This window comes from Eptesicus fuscus, chromosome 1, assembly GCF_027574615.1.
Source record: "Eptesicus fuscus isolate TK198812 chromosome 1, DD_ASM_mEF_20220401, whole genome shotgun sequence".
In the NCBI taxonomy this organism is placed as follows: domain Eukaryota; kingdom Metazoa; phylum Chordata; class Mammalia; order Chiroptera; family Vespertilionidae; genus Eptesicus; species Eptesicus fuscus.
Window position 1 is genome coordinate 65,235,208 of NC_072473.1, and position 21,299 is coordinate 65,256,506.

Consider the following 21,299-nt stretch of genomic DNA (forward strand, 5'->3'; position numbering starts at 1 on the left):
TTTCTTTGCCCATTAGTTTACTTGATTAAAAAAAAAACAAAAAACAGCCAAAACTGGTTTGGCTCAGTGGATAGAGCGTCAGCCTGCGAACTGAAAGGTCCCAGGTTCGATTCCGGTCAAGGGCATGTACCTTCGTTGCGGGCACATCCCCAGTAGGGGGTGTGCAGGAAGCAGCTGATCGATGTTTCTCTCTCATCGATGTTTCTAGCTCTCTATCCCTCTCCCTTCCTCTCTGTAAAAAATCAATTATATATATATATATATATATAAACAGTAATGGCCAGAATTACTAAGAGAATAAAAAGATTAAAAAATCAATTAAAAATTGAGGTACAATTTACATATCATTAAGTCTACCCTCTAAAAGTGTTCAATGTGTTTTTTAGTATATTCAAAGACTTGTATAACCATTACAACAGTAAGTTTAGAATATTTTTATCACCCGAGAAAGAAACGCCATACCCATCAGCAGTCATACCCCAATCTGCCCATCCTCTCCTCCCTGGGCCTTGGCAACCACTAATCCACTTTCTGTCTCTATAGAATATTGCCTATTCTGGATATTTAATATAAATGGAATCATATAACATGTGTCTTTTGTGACTGGCTTCTTTCACTTAGCATAATGTGATTTCTTGGTTCATGCATGTAAGTGTATTTCATTCCTGTTTATGGCTAGATAACATTCACTTGTATGGACATATCACATTTGTTTATCCATTCATTGTTACTTGATGGACATTTGGATTGTTTCCACTCATTGGTGATGCTGCTATGAACATTCATGTACACGTTTTTGGTGTGAATATATGTTTTTATTTCTTTTGGGTATAACCTGGGTCATGTGTAACTTTTTGAGGAACTACTAGACTGTTTTCCAAAGTAGCTGTATCGTATCACATTCTCAACTTTTCCACATACAAACCAACATTTACTGAACCTCAAACAATGTGTTCTTGTAACTGAACATTTTCCCCTCCAATGAGGGATTTTTGTTATCCCAATATAGGTAATTATATTTCTACCTCTTTTTTTTTCCTTTTTCAAATCCAGTAACTTCTTAATGAAATTTTCTTCAGTGATATATATATATCACTGATAATTTATAAACCATATTTGCTCCTCTAAATAATAGTGATCCTAGGGGAGCATATACCAAATAATAAAGTATGTGTTTGTTAGTTATTATATTTATTTTTGCTATTAGGGCAAATAAATAGCTTTGCTAAGGCTGTATGATGTATATTTATGCTATAAACTGCCAATTTATTCTGTGGGATAGTTAAAATTTTTCCTTTCTGCTTATTATTTGACTAGGTAGATATATGAGCCATGAATATACGGTAGATTTTATATAAGATTACAGTATCTAGAGTGGAAAATAATAGCAAAGGATCCACAAAAATAATAAATATTAATATTTATTCATCATTTTTGAAACTCTTAAGCAGAAATTTGCTGATGCTTCCCAAAATGTTCTTTCTAACAGGAGGACATGAACCTCAATGAAGAACGAAAAGCTCCTTTACGAAACAAAGATTTTACCACCAAGCACGAGATGGTTGTCCAGTATATTTCTGCTACAGCCAAATCTGTAAGTAGTCTTTCCTGGCACTACCATAATGAGCTTAGCATTATCTGCTTAAAAATAAACTGCAGATCTTCAAGTTCTTGCCTCACTGTACTCACAGCCTATTCGGGGAAAAAAGTTATACAAGTATTTTTACACATTTAGTATATATTTCAAAAGTGTTCAAAATTAGAGAGAATTCCATTATAAACAGGACAAACTAAAGATAGAAGGCTCTGAGTTAATCCAGTGAGTCTTGGGATGGAGGTTTTGTGTGCTTACTAAAAACTGACAACAATTTGTAGGTATTCTATTTAATATACAGTTTGTTATAGGAAAATTTTAGATTTTGAGGGTGAAGACACAAATATAGCCTAGTCATAAGCTTTGACTAAGTTTACACTAAAGCTACATACCTGGGTCTGCTTGCATGAATATTTTAATAATATTTTTAATATGCAGTTTTGTTTTTTCATTGTTTTACATTATACTACGTAAACTACCTTGTAATTGTTATTGTACAGCTTATTTTGATACAAAGAAGGTTGCTTAATAGGAGCTTTAATCACATCTGTGTGAGTCTCAAAAGATTTGAAAGTGGGGTTCATTTGGAAAGACTTATCAGAAGGAAAACATAATTTTTTTGATGGAATATGTTGCTTTGTTCACATCTTAAGGTGCTTCCAAAAGTAGTCTCCAGGGTAGTGTAGGGTTGGTTTTTCTTTTTGTTAAAAAAAAAAAAGTATTTTTGAAATGGGGAAATGCATTGTTTATATACCTATAAAGATAACCCTTTTCCCATTTTGAGATAATAAAATCACTATGTATGTATATATTACATATATGTGTGTATGCACACACATGAACACACAGTGATTTTATGTGTGGTATGTATATTATATGTGTATATATATGTAAATATATGTATATACATATATGCATTTACATGCATATTTTAAATTTAAAAAGCTGACTGGAGAAGAAAAGAGTTCTTCATTGGAAAAGTATATTCTAAAATTATTTGGCTCTCCTATTAATGCTATTTCAGTACAGTAATTGCAGTGGCAATTGCTGATGCATTTTGCCCTGAATTCTACGATCAGATTGATTCCATATTATACTTTAAGCAAGCTAAATCCGAATGCCGAACTATTTAAACATAACGCATTGCAGCTCTGCCAGAGCAGAACAACAGCATGTTTTTTAATTTGCTTCTGGTATCCAAGGGCAGAAATATGTTTCGAGTGATAAGTGAAATTTGCCATGAGCGTCGTTTTCAATAGAATTAGGTAATGCATAGAGTTTTACTTTGAAATTCTGATGAATCTCTTCTCATTTTGCACTCAAGTTATTGTTCACAGTAAAATGCTTTAGGAAAATGCAGGGTGTGCATTCAGTGTTATTTTTCAAATACCTAAAGGCAAATACAGGAGAGAATCTATATAACCAAATCTGAGTGCAAAGTACGGATAATAATATATGAATAATCATGTCATATTTTTAATGAGATGATTTCGTTAGTGTTTCTGGTTCATTTATTGTTGTTTTGGTTATGTAAGTGGGGCTGAATGTAATGAACATTATATGAAGCTCTTCTTCACCTTTTGATTTTCACTCTGTAGCTATTTAGAACTTGTCATTTTTTCTTATATTGTTTCCTTTTCAAATGACCAAAGAAATGCACAATTTCAGTCATACACTTATTTTTCAGATTAAAATGCTAAAATTTGGGGAAATGTGCAATGAGCTCTCTTGAATTGCTTTATTCAAAAAATGGAAATTGAATATTTCTTAAAAGACATTGAAAATTCTATGTTTAAGCCAGGCGTTCACCTCAAAGTCAGTACTGTAACTCTTTATTGTATGACATTTGTTTCATTCAACATACATATGAGCACCTGACACGTGTCCAGCACTTTCATTAGAGTTCCAAGATTATACGTTTTATTTGCTAATATTTTTCAAGGAGCAAATATTATGGTGAAAAAAAGCCTGTTGATAAGCATGTTTTAAAGCTCCCTCATCTTGAGGAGCCATTAATTAGTACTGTGTTTTCTGTTGTTAAAACAAAGAAAATTGCTTATGTAATTTCTTTTTTTTTAATTTAATTTAATTTTTTAAATTTAATAAATCTTTATTGTTCAGATTATTACAATTGTTTCTCCTTTTTCCCCCCATAGCTCCCCTCCACCCAGTTCCCACCCCACCCTCTGCCCTTACCTCCCCCTCACTGTACTCATCCATAGGTGTACGATTTTTGTCCAGTCTCTTCCCGTACACCCCCAACACCCCTTTCCCCCTGAGAGTTGTCAGTCTACTCCCTTTCTATGCTGCTGATTCTATTATATTCACCAGTTTATTCTGTTCCTCAGATTTTTAATTCACTTGATTTTTAGATTCACTTGTTGATAGATATGTATTTGTTGTTCATAATTTTTATCTTTACTTTTTTCTTCTTCTTCCTCTTCTTAAAGAATACCTTTCAGCATTTCATATAATACTGGTTTGGTGGTGATGAACTCCTTTAGCCTTTTCTTATCTGTGAAGCTCTTTATCTGACCTTCAATTCTGAATGATAACTTTGCTGGGTAGAGTAATCTTGGTTGTAGGTTCTTGCTATTCATCACTTTGAATATTTCTTGCCACTCCCGTCTGGCCTGCATAGTTTCTGTTGAGAAATCAGCTGACAATCGTGTGGGTGCTCCCTTGTAGATGACTAACTGTTTTTCTCTTGCTGCTTTTAATATTCTCTGTTTGTCTTTTGCCCTTGGCATTTTAATTATGATGTGTCTTGGTGGGGTCCTCTTTGGATTCCTTTTGTTTGGGGTTCTGTGTGCTTCATGGACTTGTAAGTCTATTTCTTTCACCAGGTGGGGGAAGTTTTCAGTCATTATTTCTTCAAATAGATTTTCAGTATCTTGCTCTCTCTCTTCTTCTGGCACCCCCATAATTCTGATGTTGGTACACTTGAAGTTGTCCCCGAGGCTTCTTACACTATCTTCAAATTTTTGGATTCTTTTTTCTTTTTGCTTTTCCGGTTGAGTGTTTTTTGCTTGTTTGTATTTCAAATCTTTGACTTGATTCTTGCGTTCCTCTAGTCTGCTGTTGTGTCTCTGTATAATATTTTTTATTTCAGTCAGTGTATGTTTAGTTTCTAGTTGGTCCTTTTTCATATCCTTGAGGGTCTCGTTAAATTTATTGGAAATAAATTTCCTTTTCTAGGAAATTCTTGAAAAACCTTATAACCGTGGTTTTGAACTCTATATCCAGTCGTTTGTTTTCCTCCATTTGTTTTGTTTGTGATCTGTTTCTTTGTGCATTTTCACTGCTTCCCTGAGTCGGTAGGGTGGCTTTGTGTACTAGGTGTCCTATATGGCCCAGTGGGTCGGCGTCCCAGTTACCTGAGGTGGACACTCTTGGTGCACCCCTTTGTGGACTGTGTGTACAGCCTTGTTGTAGTTAAGTCTTGATTGTTGTTGGTGTCACTGGGAGGAATTGACCTCCAGGCCAATTGGCTGTGAGGACCCGCTGTGTCTATAATGGAAGAACTGCTGTGCTGGAGACACTCTTATGGGGCAAAACTTGTTTCAGTGGGGTTTTGGAGCTCACTGAGTCTGCCTCTTGAATGTGTCACTTATGGATGTGAGTAGTTGAAATCTGGTGTCATCTCACACTGACCACTAGATACACTAGCTTCTAGATCTCCAATGGGGTGCAGGTCAGCTACTGTCTGAGGCCACCCAGCAGGAGCTACAGCGAGAACTACAGTTTTCTCTTTGCTTGGGGTTTGGAGGTTTTGGAGCTGTCTGACCAGAGCCACAGTTTGTTAGGTTAAGCTGCGATCAGGCAGGCCATTTATATGCAAAAGTCGCTGTGTGGAGCTTCGGTGGGTTTGTAGATTGTGTGGGGCAGGGTCTCAGGGAGTCACTAGGCTAGGGCGTGGCAAACAGTGATGGCTGCCAGTCAGCCGTCTCTGTGTTTCTGTGTTTCCAAGTCCCGGCGTCCCGCACCCCAGTGCAGTAAACAATGATTGCTGGGTGCAGCTCTGCAAGCAAGCCACCCTCACTTTCCGACCCGATGGCAGACAGTCCAGCTTCTCCCCGTAGGAGTTTGGATCCCCAGCGTCTCCCCAGAAACTGGAGTTCAGAGTAATTGGGAGCTTGTCTCCCTTCGGGTTGAAAAAAGCAGTGCACCCAGTCGCCCGCCGCCCGCCCAATTTGTGCACCTCCGTACCTCAGCTTTTCAGCGCTTGTGCATGTCTCAATGCTCTTTTCTCTTTTCTTCTAGTTGTAGAACTTCCACTCAGCCAGCTTTCCCGTGGTTCTGGGTGATAGACGTTTTGTCTTTTAGTTGTAGTTTTGAAATTATTGTGCGAGGCAGCAGTTTAGGTGTTTACCTATGCCGCCATCTTGGTTTCTCTCCTGCTTATGTAATTTCTTTATGAAGGTGAGAGGAATGCCATTCAGTGACAAACAATTCTCTCACCTATTGACCTCTTTATGATTATGACAATAAATTTGCATAAGTTATAACCTATGGCTGTTTACCTATGTATAACCAAGGTTTCCATCCTGCTTGCACATCTTATACATTGTTATGCTTACATTTTCATTATATTGATACACTGCTTAAAAATGTTTTCTCATGTAAACAGGATTCTAACCACTTCTTTATGGAAATTATTTATATGTAATCAATACTTTCATCTTGAAGTAAAAGTAAGTTAGGGGCTAGAGTCCCTGGTGGAAAAATGTTTTATAGTCACATGTAAAACATGTGAGAATTACAGTTAAATTGAGACATAAATTGTACATTTCCCCCTCTAACACCTGCATTAGTCATTTTCTATGGCATTGAAAAGAAACAACATGTGAGCTCAATAGGAAATGTCCACCATCCGCCTGGGTGCCTGTAAGGACAGTAAAGCAAAATGAAACTATACACAGGTATGTGCTCAAAACCTGTTCCTAAAGCAAACAAGAGACTATTGTTTAACTTTGCTAAAATTAGCATGGAATTAGAGAATTTAAAAGAAATTAAAAGATAATAATGAAAACTTTTGCTTAGTTTTTCCCTCTTCAAGTCCCACAATAGAGAATGTTGTGTTGTGTGAATATTAAAGGCAAAAGTAGCGTGAATAACTGTTAGAGATAAATGAACTTTAAATCAGGGAACAGAGAGGAACATTTCCTCTGCACCAGCCCGGCTGGCTTGCGTACTCTAGCCTGTGCAGTTCTGGACCTGACCTCAGATAGTTGGTACACGTAGGTCATTTGGCCACAAATAAACTGGAAGAGTCTCTATTTTAAACACCAACATATGTTTTCAGAAATGGAAAACCAAGCTTTGTGAACATTGCAAATGTTGTCATACCAACTCATAATCCTGAAACAGGGCAGAATACATCAGTGGTTTGGAGGGCATCTTGCATGTTATATCAGAACAGCCTATTTCAGCAATTATGAGGAAAAATTAGTCACAGAAATCCTAACCGTAGCTTGCCACAGGCCAATGTCCATATTAGAATATTAAGAAGCGAGTTTATTTCTAACTTAAATCACAGTCTTTAAAGTTGATATTTTAAAATATGTAAAATTATATTTTTGAAGACACATGAGCCCTTGACAGGTATCATTGATTGAAAAATAAAAAGTTCTCAATAGGAAATAATTTCAAATAGTGATAGCAAATACACCTATAGATTTTTTAGATTGACCTGTATAATAAGCAGTTAAAGTTTCAGTATAGCAGTGTGTGTGTGTGTGTGTGTGTGTGTGTGTGTGTGTGTACTTGTTTTATGGCTTTGCTTTTGCCATTATAGATATTTTCTTTCTCAGGTCTTCTTTTCCAGACATGGTCTTGATTTGGTGAAACACCTGAACCCAAACATTACCAAACCAGTTTTTCTTAGCTTTCCTCTGCCAATCATATCTGTTCGCTGTATGTGCTTCAGCTAAATGCAGTCATTTTTCAATCTGAATGAATCATTAAATGGGCCATACTCTCATTTCACTGGGTGTAGACCTACCTTAATGTTAAGACAGGCTGGCATTCTTTTTTCAGTCTCATGTCTGTGCCAAATAAACAAGGGACACATACGTAAGAATTCTGTCTTTTTGGTGGGAGGAAATAATTTAGGTCAATAGCATATCTTTCAATTCAGAACACTGTTAATGGCACCAAAGAGGCTTTTATTCAACTAAATAATCACTGCCTGTAAATAGTCTGTCGAGTGAATATTTAAGAAAGCTGCTTCTCTCTCTGGAGATTCATGGATTCCTCTTCAATTATTTACTTGAAAACTGTCATTATCATTTTGTATCTTGTGGTATCCTATTCAATTTAGGATTCTTACTGGAATTTCAATTATATTTGATTTTTTTAAAGTACTGGCTGGAAAATAGAACACATATTGATAACTTCTATCAGATTAATGGTTTTAGATTGCGGATTAGCATTGTTTTTTTGGACATGGCTTGATATTCACGTGTAGAAATCTGATAACAATGATTTGATTTATGTTTGGATTTTGGCATTAAATTATGTTTAAGACTTTGATTTTACTTCTTTTTAAAATACAAGTCTGCCTCTCAGAAATTCTCTTATCTCTTATCCATTAGGAAAAGCTCAGTCGAAGTTACAATTTTGAACTGTTCCTTCCTTATGAATATCTGCATGTTTAGATATAAAATGCTTCTTTGTCTTCATATGATATGGAAAAATCTGATCTTAGAAATGCTAAGATGACCTAGAAACCTAAAATCATAAGCAATCTCTCTTATTTGTAATTTTCAAGTATAATACAAAATATTATAAACTAAATTTATAATAATATAAAATATTCCAGTTTTCAACCTAACTTTCATTTCTTAACTTAGTACATGATGTTGAATGCAACATTTATATTCTAAAATACTTTATTTCAAACTTAAGGTTATACTTGTTATAACAGGGAAAGGAAAAAGACAAGCAATATTTGGGAAAAAGTAATTTTCTATTGATAAGTTTTGGAGGGGCTGTGGGCTGGTAAAATATCTGATGCCTAATTACACTTAATCTTGCATTACTTGGTGTTTTGATTGCACTATATGAGAATTCCATCACAGTACATTTAAAAATATACACCTCAAATTGTAATAAATTTTTAGGGGGAAACCTTCTTCCACAGACTTTACACATTTTTGAAATGTGGTAGAAATGAATACTTATATATATTTTAGTTTGTAGAACTAAAGTATTAAAAACATAGGGTTAGCTATTTACTAATTTACTAAACACTTAACTTTTGTAAAAAGCTTCTAATTACTAATACTGTTGCTGTTTGTTTTTGTTTTTTGTTTTACACCATAACCACTCTCCATCGACCACTGCATGCAGATAGTTGGAAGTAAAGTTACGGTGAGTACAAAAGATGTGTTTTACCCTTAGATGTGAATTTGTGCTTTTTGGAATTGAGTGACTTTTGCTTATTGTGTTTTATATGCTCGGTTTTTCTTTTGGTGTATATTTTACCAAAGCAGTGAGATGAACATTATGATCAGGTGATTAAAATTTAGCTATGATAAGTATTTTTCCTGTGGTCTTGAAAAATGTTCTTGTACATTTTGTCTTAGAAAGTTTTATTCCTTTTAGAATTGTGCTTGTGTCAGTCTTTATGATTCTGATAAAACTGCATGTTGTATCTCAGCCTCTCAGGGTGGCAGGGGAAGGACTCCTAAAATGTTGGTTTATGCTAACAGGAATTCTTATTAAAATGCCTTGCTTTGATTTAGTATCACTGAGCACATAGCGTAATGAAAACAATCCTTGATGTTCAGTCAGGAGGCCTGGGTGCCTTTACTTGTTGGATACTATTAATGGGCTCTGTGACTTTGGGCAAGTCATATAATTTCACTGTGGCTCAGGTATTAAATAGATAAATTGAAGTGATTGGCTTATCTTGTCTTTTAAAAAAAGAGTTTATTGATTTTTTAGAGAGAGAGAAAGGGGTGAGAGAGAGAGAGAAACATTAATGTGAGACCGTAACATCTATCAGTTGCCTCCTGCACGCCCCCTACTGCAGGGGATCTAGCTGCAAATCAGGCATGTGCCCTGACCGGGAATGGAACCAGCAAACTTTTGGTGCACTGGACGATGCCCAACCAACTGAGCCACACTGAATAGGGCATATTATCTTTTAAGACTCTGTTGCTATCTTTTAAAAGTGTTATATTCAAAGCACTGTATTTCAGTGTTATAATTACATGATACACTATTGCATAATACACCAAAAAGGCCTGTATTGTAATTGAGAGCCATCTATAATCACCTTGTCTTCATGACTAAGCAGTCTGTAGGAGGAAACATCTTTAACATCACCGTGTACCATGGTATCTAGAATAGTGAATGTGTTTAATATTTGTTTTGCTTTAAAATTTTGCTTTCTTCTTTTCTCTTTTGTAATTCAAAGTGACATCTAGGGGGAAAAAGCCTTTACTCTTTCAGTATAATTGAAGAAATCAGCACATATTTCATTAGTGCTTGTTATGTGCCAAGAACTGTGCTAGGTGCATTGATGATTAGAAAATAAGAATGAGATAAGACCTTTTAGTTTCAATAATATATGTTGAAATAATTAAACCTTTCATTGTGCATGCTGATTGTAGGTGTACAGCATGTCCTCGAATAACATTGTTTTGTTCAGCATCGTTTCATTATGACATTGATGAGATGCTGTAGGAACTTAACTCTTGTTTATATCAATTAGTCTGTGGTAAAATTGGTTTCGTTATATGTCATCTCACTTAAAATTACAGTTTCCAAGAACCTATAGATGATGTTAAATGAGGACTTACTGTAATGGGAATCCATATGCAGGAGAGAGGAGTAGGGTTATAGTAATTAGAGAAAACTCCATGAAAATTTCTGAACTTAAACTGATGGCTGGGATTGGACTAGGGAGAGAAGACTATGGAAGCTTCCTGATTAGGGTAGTGATATTCAATGCAAAAGTTTAGAGGAAGAACCAAATCATGTTGGGGGTGGGGGCAGGGAAGGGGAAAGCAAGAGATGAGGCTGAGTTTGCTAGAACAAAGAATGTATATTGCAAAGAATAAAAAATCAATTTGAAAGAGGATCTCAAAGTCCAGGCAGAATATTAGAAATTAGTTTGAGCTAAGGTAGGCAGGGCTTAAGAAAAATAAATTTGATAGTAGGTAGGCTGGATTAGGCTAATGGTTCTCAAACTTGAAAGTGTATCAAAATGCAGATTTTGTCCTTTATGGGGACACAAGAACTCTGCATTTCGTACCAAGCACCACAGAAGGTTCTGTTAAAGTAGGCTGAGGAGCACACTTTGAGAAATACTGGATTATGATGGAGAGAGATTTGTTTGGGGGGCTACCCAGGAGACTTGTGTGTGAGTCAGTGAGAACCTGTATTGAACTGGAGGGTAGATATAGATGGGTGCGTTTTATGTGATAAAGGAATCTTTAACTTATTTGAATGTGAGCAGGAGCCAGCCTACATTTCTGATCTTGGCACCATAAACAATCCAGTGGCCTATGCCAGAAACCAGTGAAATACTACAGATTCCACCACGTCCAATTACCAAGTTCTATGACTATTTTCTCTAAGTAACTCTTAACTCTCTTCCCTAATAACCTACACCACAGACCCCTTAGTTCAGAGTCATCATTTCCTGCACCAGTAATTGCCCTAGCCTCGTGGGTAGTCTCCCAGTCTTTGTTGTCTCATTGGGCTCTTGCATGTTCTACACTGTGACCAGAGACCGTGTTTCCCTTTTTAAACTTTCACATGGTTCCCTGTTGGCCTCTGTGGCCTTATCCCTGCATCCTTTCTAATTTCATCTCCAACTGCATTCTTACATGTGCCTGCCATCTGGCTATACAGCAGCATTTAGAAATTCCTTAACATCCTATTCTTTAATATTTTTAAATCAAGCATATTCTATTTCTTTGAGCTGGAATGCCCTTTTTTTTTTCTAACTTGCCCAGCAAGCTCCTAAATATCTATTCAAATTAAGCTTCATGTCAATCTTCAGAGAAGCTGTCCTAGATAACTCTTTCCTTCCCATAGCACTGTGTATATAAATGTATTATAATATTGAACATATTTTATTTTAATAAATCATTTATATGTCTTCCCCAATGAACATTGCTCCTGCTCTCAAAACGCTAGGTCTAATGGGGAAGACAGACAGGTAAACACAATAAAGGCAGGGTCTGAAGATGCAATGTAATAAAAGTTGCAAAGTGGCAGGCCAGTAGGCTATATGTGGTTCATGGAAAAGTTTCATTTTGTCTGAGAATGTTTTGAAAGACAGTATGAGATAGGTGTTATGATTGATCTGCAATATGAACTATTTCATATCCATTGTCTATGACCTGCTTCTCACACTGGAGTTTGCAAACCCTGCGATAAAGAAAACCACAGGAATCAGCTTCTAGAGGAAGTGATGAGGGATTAGTTCTAGAAGTTTAGGTGGGAGGCGTGCCTAAAGGGAGCTGTTTTTTGTTGTTGTCTTAAGACTAGAGAGAGGAGTGGATAAATAGTATTTACAGCCACTCTGGTGAAAGTCAGGTAAAAAAGGCCTTATTTTTCATGGTCTCATTAATTTTCAAAAGAGAAGAATATTTGTTCATTGATAAAATGGGCAAGTAAGAATTTCATAGAACTGTTGCAGAGAGAATTACTACAATAACCACTTTAAGAATCATAGTTACCTAGAAATTACATACTTTGGTCAAAAAAGTGAGTGATAGAGAAGACAGAAAGAAATTGGAAAGGTGGAATATGTAATGAACAGGTCTGCCTGACCTTGTCTTTCTTTTGTCTCTTCAGTGTTGATCAGGAGCAGAAATGGAGGCATTTGAGGCCCTCCTGATCTTGAACTACTGCCACTTGTGCTTTTCACTCTTCCCTTTTATCAATTTTACTTTAAAAATCAGACTGCAAAACTGCCTGTTACCTGAGCATAACCAATCTCTCAGCCTCATGCAGTCTTGCTTCTGACTTTGCTCATCTGATTTTTTTTTTGTGTGTGTGTGTGTGTGTGTGTGTGTGTGTGTGTTGTGTGTGTGTTTTCATGGAATGTTTCCCTTTGTTTGTCCACATTTTGCCCATCCTCTATGGCTCTTCCATGAAGCCTAGCCTGATTCCCACCTTCATCCCTCATGCCTCCCGATTTCTACCTAATAATTTATCTAAATTTTTGTAGCACTTTCTTTTCTATCTCTTTTAGAATCACTTTCTACCTCATCTTATACTTTCTATTACATTTTATATTTCTTAAGGGCTTCTCTTATAATACTCCTATTTTACTTTATAGCAGTGATTTTCAACATTTTATGTCTTATGGCACACATAAACTAATTACTGAAATTCTGTTGCACACCAAAAAATATATTTTTTGCCAATCTGACAAAAAAAATAGTTGTAGTTTTGATTCATTCACATCAGATGGCTATTGTTGTGTTGGATGTTGTCATTTTTAAATTTGACAGTCTTAAGGGAAGAGATCAGTGCCCCTGACTAATAGTCAGGTATTGCACATTTTAAAAATTCTCAAAGCACACCAATATGCCATGGCACACTGGTTGAAATCACTGCTTTATAGTAATATATGCCTTGAATAAAACTGTCCCTCTATGGGTCTGTCTTTTTATATCTGTAGTATAGACTCTGTGAAGAGATGCAAATTTTAGTAGCGACCATGGGTTTATATGCAAATAGACTTGGGTTCAGATTCCCATTCTATAACATACTAGCTGTGTGACCCTAGATAATTTACTTAACCTCTCTGAATCTCAGTGTCCCCTCTATAAAGTGAGGATAATAGTACTAAATTCAGGATGGTTTTGGAGCTTACTGTTTATATTTAACACATAAAGAAGCTTGCAAATAGGAGGTCTAAATTATATTTTTTGTTAAGTGTATTTGATTCTTCAAAAAACTTGGTATGGAAAACATAAAAACAGGAAGAGGACACAGTAATATTAGATAAGTGTATGAGCTGCCTCTTTTATTGGTGAAGTATTCAAGGTATGTGCTATTTGATAGTACTTATTCTGGGCCAAGAATGGTGGGGAGGTTTAGCTGGATGAATAAGGGAGAATGCTTCACCTACTTATTGGAAGCTATGTGTTATGTGGCATAGATTATTGTTGAGCTTAGAGAAAAAAATTCAAATGTGGTCTCCAGACAATATTCACAAAGTTATTTTAAACATTTAGTAAAATAGTTGGAATACTTGTTATGGATACTATCTATGCAGGGAAATGATAAAATATCTTCCTGTAGATATCTTAAAGTGGCAAAAGAGAATTTGGAATAGAAAGAACTGAATGGCTTTTTTAATAGCTTCTAATTCTAAATGTTGTACAACTTTTTGACCCAAAATATATTGTTTTTATTATTTAGTAACACATTGCATAAAACAGATTTAGAAAACAGTGAAAATGTTTGATTTGATTTCACTGTAAGCTAAGAAAAATTTATCCACAGGTTGAAAAATCACTATTCCTCTGTGGGGAGAAACATAAAGAATTGACATGATTACACACGGTAATTGGAAAATAGAATTAGTGACCAGACCTTACAATGTTAAATATAAGGTAATTTAATGACATAAATAATTGAGTGCCCAGTGCTGCAGTAGGATGTTTTTGGGATAGTGTTTGTTTTGGCATCAGAAAGACCTAAATTTGAATCCCTGATTCAGCACTCATTCATTCCCTGTGATCTTGTTAACCTCTCTGGCCACAGTTTCATTCTTTTCTTGAACAAAGAGTTACTGGTTACCTGTTATATGCCAGGTACTATTCTAGATGCTCAATGATGAACCATAAAGGCAAATAAAAAAATTATCCCAATATTTCAGGTTTCTGAGTAAGTATAGGATCAATAGTATAGCCCTTGTCCTATGTGAAGATACAGGCAGATAAAATATATGGAGGCTCCATTAGCATGAAGGTAGTGAAGGATTCAGACATAATTTACATCTTGACAAATGTGAGTAACAGAATTGAAAGTGAAATTGCTCATGGAGTTTACATTCTAGCTGGGGAGATGGACAGTAAGACACATATCAAATATGATGGCAGGTAGTGGTAAGTGCTACAGTGTGGGGGAGAAGCAAGGTGAGAAAGCTGTGATCAGAGCTGTGTGATTATTTTAGACTACGGCCCAGTACAAGAATTTGTGCACTGTGAAAGGAACTGTGGGCCCCGAGGCTGCAGTGGGCACAGGGTCGGGTCTCGGCCCATCCTCCGTGCCTCTGCCAGACTTCTCCCGCCGCGGGGACCCAGTCGGGTCCCGTCTGCCATCAGCCCCATTCCTGCAGCTGCCCCTTCCATGCGCTGACAAAGCCGGCCCCGCTCGCACCCGCTGATGGCGCCCAGTGATCGGGACTGGCGCTGAGCACCAGCAGCGGGTATGAGCAGCAGCTCCGGCGCTAGCTGTGGGTGCGAGCGGGGCCAGTGCCAGCAGCGGGTGCGAGTGCCGGGTGGGACTGTGGTGTGTGGGAGCAAAGAATTTTCAGTAACCACCAGAGGCTCGCTCTGATGTCAGCAACTGGCTTGGTCTGGCACCCCCGTTCACCTGTTCCACCATCCTACTTTGGCTGACGCCCTCCATGTTCTGTGCTCTGCCGTTTGCTGCCGACACCTGCCATGTTCCACGCATGCCCCCTGGTGGTCAGTGCACATCATAGCGACTGGTTGTTCGGTTTTTCAGTTGTTTGGTTGTTCTGCTGTTCGATCTAGTTGCATATTAGGGTTTTATATATATAGGTAGGTGGGCTCTCTTAGCAAATGGCATTGAAACAGACATGAATGAAATTGAAGAGAGCCATGCAAATATCTCAGGAAGAGCTTTACAGGCCGAGAAAACTTTAAGCGCCACAGCTTTGAGGCAGGAGTGTACCTTGAGTAGTTGAAGAATAGAAAGAGGTGGCCGTGTCTGGAGTGGGGTGAACCATGGGAAGTACGGGGGTATTCAATAACCAACCTGAGAGTTAGTGAAGGTTACTGGAAACACAAGTTAATTGTAGTAATGGGTAGTAAACTTGGGAAGGTGGATTCAGGTCATTAGAAGGGATATGCTGAGGAATTGTGAGGAATCTCGGAAGGTTCTGAGCAGTGGAATGACAAAATCTGAACTGTATTTGGGGAAGATTAATGGAGCAGTGGAAATTGGAAAGGTTAGAGAGTAGGGCAGGGAGCTCAAGCTGGGGGTTGTTGAAGTAACTTAAATAATAAGACCCTGAACTGGAGAGTGGTTAGGAAGAACTTAATGGAGGGTATGGATGAGAGAGAGGGAGATTGTGGAAGTGGAATATTTCGGCCTCAGCAAATGATTAAGAAGGGCAGAGGAGATGTGTGATTCAGCAATGACTGAAATTTCGAGCATTCGTGACTGGAAAGATGGTGACTTGAGCATTCATAGAGAAGTCAGGAGCAAGACTTAAGTTTGGAAGAAAAGTTGACGAGTTCAGTTAGACATGTCAATCAAGGAGAAATTAGTAAAATAAAAAAAAATAGGAATCAAGTTATCACCACTTGAGAACATTTCATTAGCACTTATACCATTAAGAGTAGAATTTTATAGTTAGACTAGAGGCCTGGTGCACAAAATTTGTGCACGGTTGGGGGGTATCCCTCAGCCCAGCTTGCACCCTCTCCAATCTGGGACCCCTCGAGGGATTTCCAACTGCCCCCTCTCCAATCTGGGACCCCTCGAGGGACGTCCGACTGCCTGTTTAGGCCCGATCCTGGTATCGGGCCTAAACAGGCAGTCGGACATCCCTCTCACAATCCAGGACTGCTGGCTTCCAACTGCTCGCCTGCCTGCCTTCCTAATTGCCCCTAACCACATCTGCCTGCAAGCCTGATCACCCCCGAACCACTCCCCTGCCAGCCTGATTGATGCCTAACTGCTCCCCTGCCAGCCTGATTGCCCCTAACTGCCCTCCCCTGCAGGCCTGGTCACCTCCCAACTGCCCTCCCCTGCAGGCCTGGTCACCCCTAACTGTCCTCCCCTGCAGGCCTGGTCCCCCCCAACTGCTCTCCCCTGCAAGCCTGGGTTCCCCCCAACTGCCCTTCCCTGCAGGCCCGGTCACCCCCAACTTCCCTCCTCTGACGGCCTCGTCACTCCTAACTGCCCTTCCCTGCAGGCTTGATCGCCCCCAACTGCCCTCCCTTGCAGACCTGGTCCCTTCCAACAGCCCTCCCCTGCTGGCCATCTTGTGGCAGCCATCATGTGTCCACATGGGGGCAGCCATCTTGTGTGTTGGAGTGATGGTCAATTTGCATATTACGCTTTTAATAGATAAGATAGAGGCCTGGTGCATGGGTGGGGGCCAGCTGGTTTACCCTGAAGGGTGTCCTGGATCAGGGTGGGGGTCCCCTTGGAGCTAACAGTGGGGTGGCCTGGGCGAGGGGCCTGTGGTGGTTTGCAGGCTGGCCACACCCCACAGCGACCCAAGTGGAGGCCCTGGTATCTGGGATTTATTTATCTTCTATAATTGAAACTTGTAGCTTTGAGCGGAGGCCAGAGCAGGCCAGGGCGGGTGGAAAGCTTGGCTTCCTCCATCGCCAGGGGCAACCCAAACCTCCTGCTCGCTCCATGGCCGTAGCCATTTTTGTTGGGATTTATTTATCTTCTATAATTGAAACTTTGTAGCCTTGAGTGGAGGCCAAGGCAGGCCAGGAAGCTTGGCTTCCTCCATCGCCGGGGGCAACCCAAGCCTCCTGCTCTCTCCAGCTCTGTGGCCACAGCCATTTTTGTTGGGACTTATTTATCTTCTATAATTGAAACTTTGTAGCCTTAAGTGGAGTCCAGGGCTGGCCAGGGTGTGCGTGAAGCTTGGCTTCCCCCATTGCTGGGGAAACCCAAGCCTCATGCTCGCTCTGTGGCTGCAGCCATTTTGGTTGGGTTAATTTGCATACTCACTCCTGATTGGCTGGTGGGTGTGGCTTGTGGGTGTAGCAGAGGTACAGTCAATTTGCATGTTACTCTTTTATTAGATAGGATTCTCTGTTTCAGACTCTGACTTTTACTATTTTAAATATGCTCTCTGCACATTGCTGCAGAACATAATGTTTATCATCCTAATGCCATTTACCTGTTTATAAACCGAAACCTAAGTATCTGTACTAGGCAATGTAGGCCATGTGTACTTCAGTTGGTTCAATGGACCCTGATAGAAAAGAGCTAATTATTTTGTTTGCTTACCACATAAGCCATTTTACATAATTGAGATGTCACATTTGTACCTTTTGCTGTGTTTCTAAATAATTTCAATTAAGAGGAGAACTGCATTATGGGTGAAGGTTAGATACAGATGTATGTTTCTTGGTCCTAATTCAGGTGTAGGAATCATGGGCACTGATTGAATGAATATTGCAGAAGCTTTTCCTCAAAACAGAGCCAAATGAATCTGTTTCCCCAGGCTGGTGAAGGTCATACTGAAAGAAATTTCCTGGTAAAAGTATCAGTTTATGGCCAAGGTCAAAGTAATAAAGTAAAAATATTACTGATGTGTTCCTTATTATAAGCCACTAGTAATCATAATATTCATAAAATACCACCAAGTGGGACAGTATGTATTTGTGGGTTAAGCTGCTATTACATAATTAAATTGAAGTTTTATTAGCTTATTGATCAAATAGTGTCATAATGACTATTTCATGTAATGTTACATTTGTGTCAGGCCAATTATTTGGATAATCTATGAAAAAGGATAAAATCTTCTTTGCCTTAAAAGAAAAGGAAAAAAAAAAAAAATATATATATATATATCTATATATATATATATATATGTAGTCCAGAAGGGGGAGACAAAACACTGGTTATTGAAGGTTGAAGTAGGTGCTGCTTCATGATAAAACATGGCTTTCTTGCTCTCCAATTTGATTGTTTTTTTTCTTACGGGTTTAGAAATTGTGGGATAGCTGCTATTGTAAAATATTTAGTTTTATGGCAGTAACAATTTTGTTAAAAATATAAATTCAATCAAAATAAAATAAGGCAATTGTTTTTAACTAGTATATATAAAGTAGAAAAAGTCATTTGGTAATCAGATGAAAATAAGACCTCAGACTGTCTAATGATGGTATATTATAAGTGATCTTTTAAAAATAGCACAAGCACTATTAAACTTCCAGTTTCGGTCTTTTCTAATTTCACATTCATTATGTGCAAGGAGTAGCTACCTTCCCATTTCATTATGTTTTAATACTGCAAACCAGCTCGTATATTGTATTTGATATGGATAGGAGCATCTGCCTGTGTTTTGAAAGGTTTTATTATTTAACTCTCTATTCATTCTTGGAACAATTTCTTACTATTCTCTTTCTTTCCAGTGCATTGTCATAAATTACATTATTTCATCATGCCAGATTAAATTCATTGTTTAAGGAATGCTAAAATAGTGCAGATTATAAAATATTAGCAAGTCATCTTACCTTGGGCATTTGGAAACGTCTGAAAGACAGTCTGAATGTTGAATTCCTGTTTAGACATATAATTTGTAAATTGATTGCATTAATATTTATTGGTATGGGGTAGTTATGTTTTATAATATATCCTGTTATTGGAAACAAAAAAATAGACTTTTCATGTAGGATTCTGTACTGCAAATTTATTTTCTGTGTACTTTGATTGTGTTAGAAATTTCTATTGAGGATATTTCTCTGTGTGCATCATTAGGTCAACAAATACATTTAAAATCTGATGCTTGATTTAAGACATTTAAAATGAATATAGCTATTATTTCGTATTGCATCAATTTAAAAAAATTTTCAACTATGGCAAAAAGTTTAATTGGCCATATAGCACGAGATAATTATATACAAGTGGTTTTGTGTGTGTGTTTTTGCTTTTGTTGTTAAGTAATATAGTCTCTATGCTATGTATCCTTTAAAAGCTCTGCAAAATTTGCTATTGCCATTAGAAAGCTTAAGTGGCATACATGCCACAGGGAGATTTTTTTTATGAGGCAATGCTTTCTTGATCCAGGTAGTCTTGTCAGCATTGGAAAAAGTGAAAATAAAATTGGGATCACTATTAAAGAGTTATCTTACCTTACTCTGTACCAGATTTTGAGCTTTTTCTTACATATTTGATTCCATTTCCCATTTTAGTTAATCAAGTTTCTTTTATCAGCTTATCGATTAGGAAAGGACTGTTAGCTCCATTGAATGGGATAAGTGCAGAGTAGGATCATCTTTAAAATGCCACCTTAGATTTATAAAGTGCATTAGAGTTTTTATAGTCCTTTCATGTATTTTCTCATTTGAGCTACATATTACATGTATTTCTGTAGGTTTGTGCATCAATTGTTCAGAAAGACATTGTCTCCATTTCCATATTCCTGGGGCTTGGCCTTGACCCGTGGAATTTTTTTGAGTGGTATATACTGGCCAAGGTATTTCCCACCAGTGGTCAACAGATATTAATAATGAATTAGTATCCAATTTATATGCTTGTATGAAATGTGTTGTGGGCTTGCATCTCTAAATAATGGTCATGTGACTAAGTAACATTTAAGCTTTTTTTGTTTTTTTTTCCTGTGGTCTCCATAATTCAGATACTAGGAGTACTACATTAATTACATATGCTGTTATAGTTGCAACACAGTTACCTATCAAAACAATAAAGAAAACAAAAGTGAATTTCAAGAGCATCAATCAAAGACACCAAAAGCTTTCTGAATTCAGTTATTGTCCTGATCTGTTTGTAAATTTTTACTAACCTGTCATGGTTCCTTTTTTCAATGCACTTGTGGTCTAAGAAGAAAATAATTGCTGTGCAGTATGATTCTTGTGCTCTGACTAGATTCTTGTATGCTTTAGATAAATCATTTATTTTCATTGATGATGATTTTTTTTGGCAGAGTGGTTTTGTAGTAAAAAAGCTGTTTTGCAAAGTGTGATTGGCAACTGTATCCTAGATTTTTTTTGGTGTGTCTGTCTATTCATCTGTCTATCCTCTCAAAGTTAAATGAACTTAATGTAGTTTCCTCTATGTTTGAAAAGTGAGAAATCTTAAGAGAACTGAGACTTTCTCTCAAGATTAAAATTTTCTTATTATGTGGAAACCTTTTGCTTAGAATGAGAGAAGGCATGTTATGGGTTGAATTGTGTCCCCCAAAATTCATATGTTGAAGCCCTAACTCCCAACACCTCAGCATGTGATTGTATGTGAAGGTAGGGCATTTAAAGTGGTAAAGTTAAAATGATGTTGTTAGGGTATGCTCTAATCCAATTTAACTGTGTCCTTTTAATAAGAGAAAATTTGGACAAAGAAACACCAGGGGTAGATAGACCATTTGAAGACACGGAGGGAAGGCTAAGGAGAGAGGCTTCAGAGGAAGACAACCCTGCCGATACCTTGATCTTGGACTTCTAGCCTCCAGAACTGTGAAGAAAGAAATCTTGGTTGTTTTAGTCACATCCTGTGTGTGTTTTTGTTTGTTTTTGTTATGGAAGACCTAGCAAACTAATGCACTATATAATATTATATTGTAATTAATACTTCATAATATCTAACTTCTATAGTTAACTTAGTGTCACGCTAAGTGCCAAGAACTGTGCTAAGCAAATTCCATGTAAAAAGTAACTTAATCTTCATAACAATTATCACCCCCATTTTATAGATGAGGAAAGTGAGGCTTAGAAAAGCAAGTGCATTGTCCTGGGTTGCATAGTGAGTAAGTGGGGAAGCCAGA

At 37.6% G+C, this 21,299-nt stretch overlaps 1 protein-coding gene across 1 annotated transcript in view; it reads left to right on the forward strand.

The window, feature by feature from the left end:
- The window catches only part of DIAPH2 (diaphanous related formin 2), a 988,561-nt gene that overhangs the window by 75,972 nt on the left and 891,290 nt on the right, over positions 1–21,299 (forward strand). The window contains exons 4-5 of the mRNA XM_028128162.2: positions 1,490–1,594; positions 8,948–8,968. Coding sequence (XP_027983963.1) covers positions 1,490–1,594; positions 8,948–8,968 — 126 coding nt within the window. The remainder of the gene's footprint in view (positions 1–1,489; positions 1,595–8,947; positions 8,969–21,299) is intronic.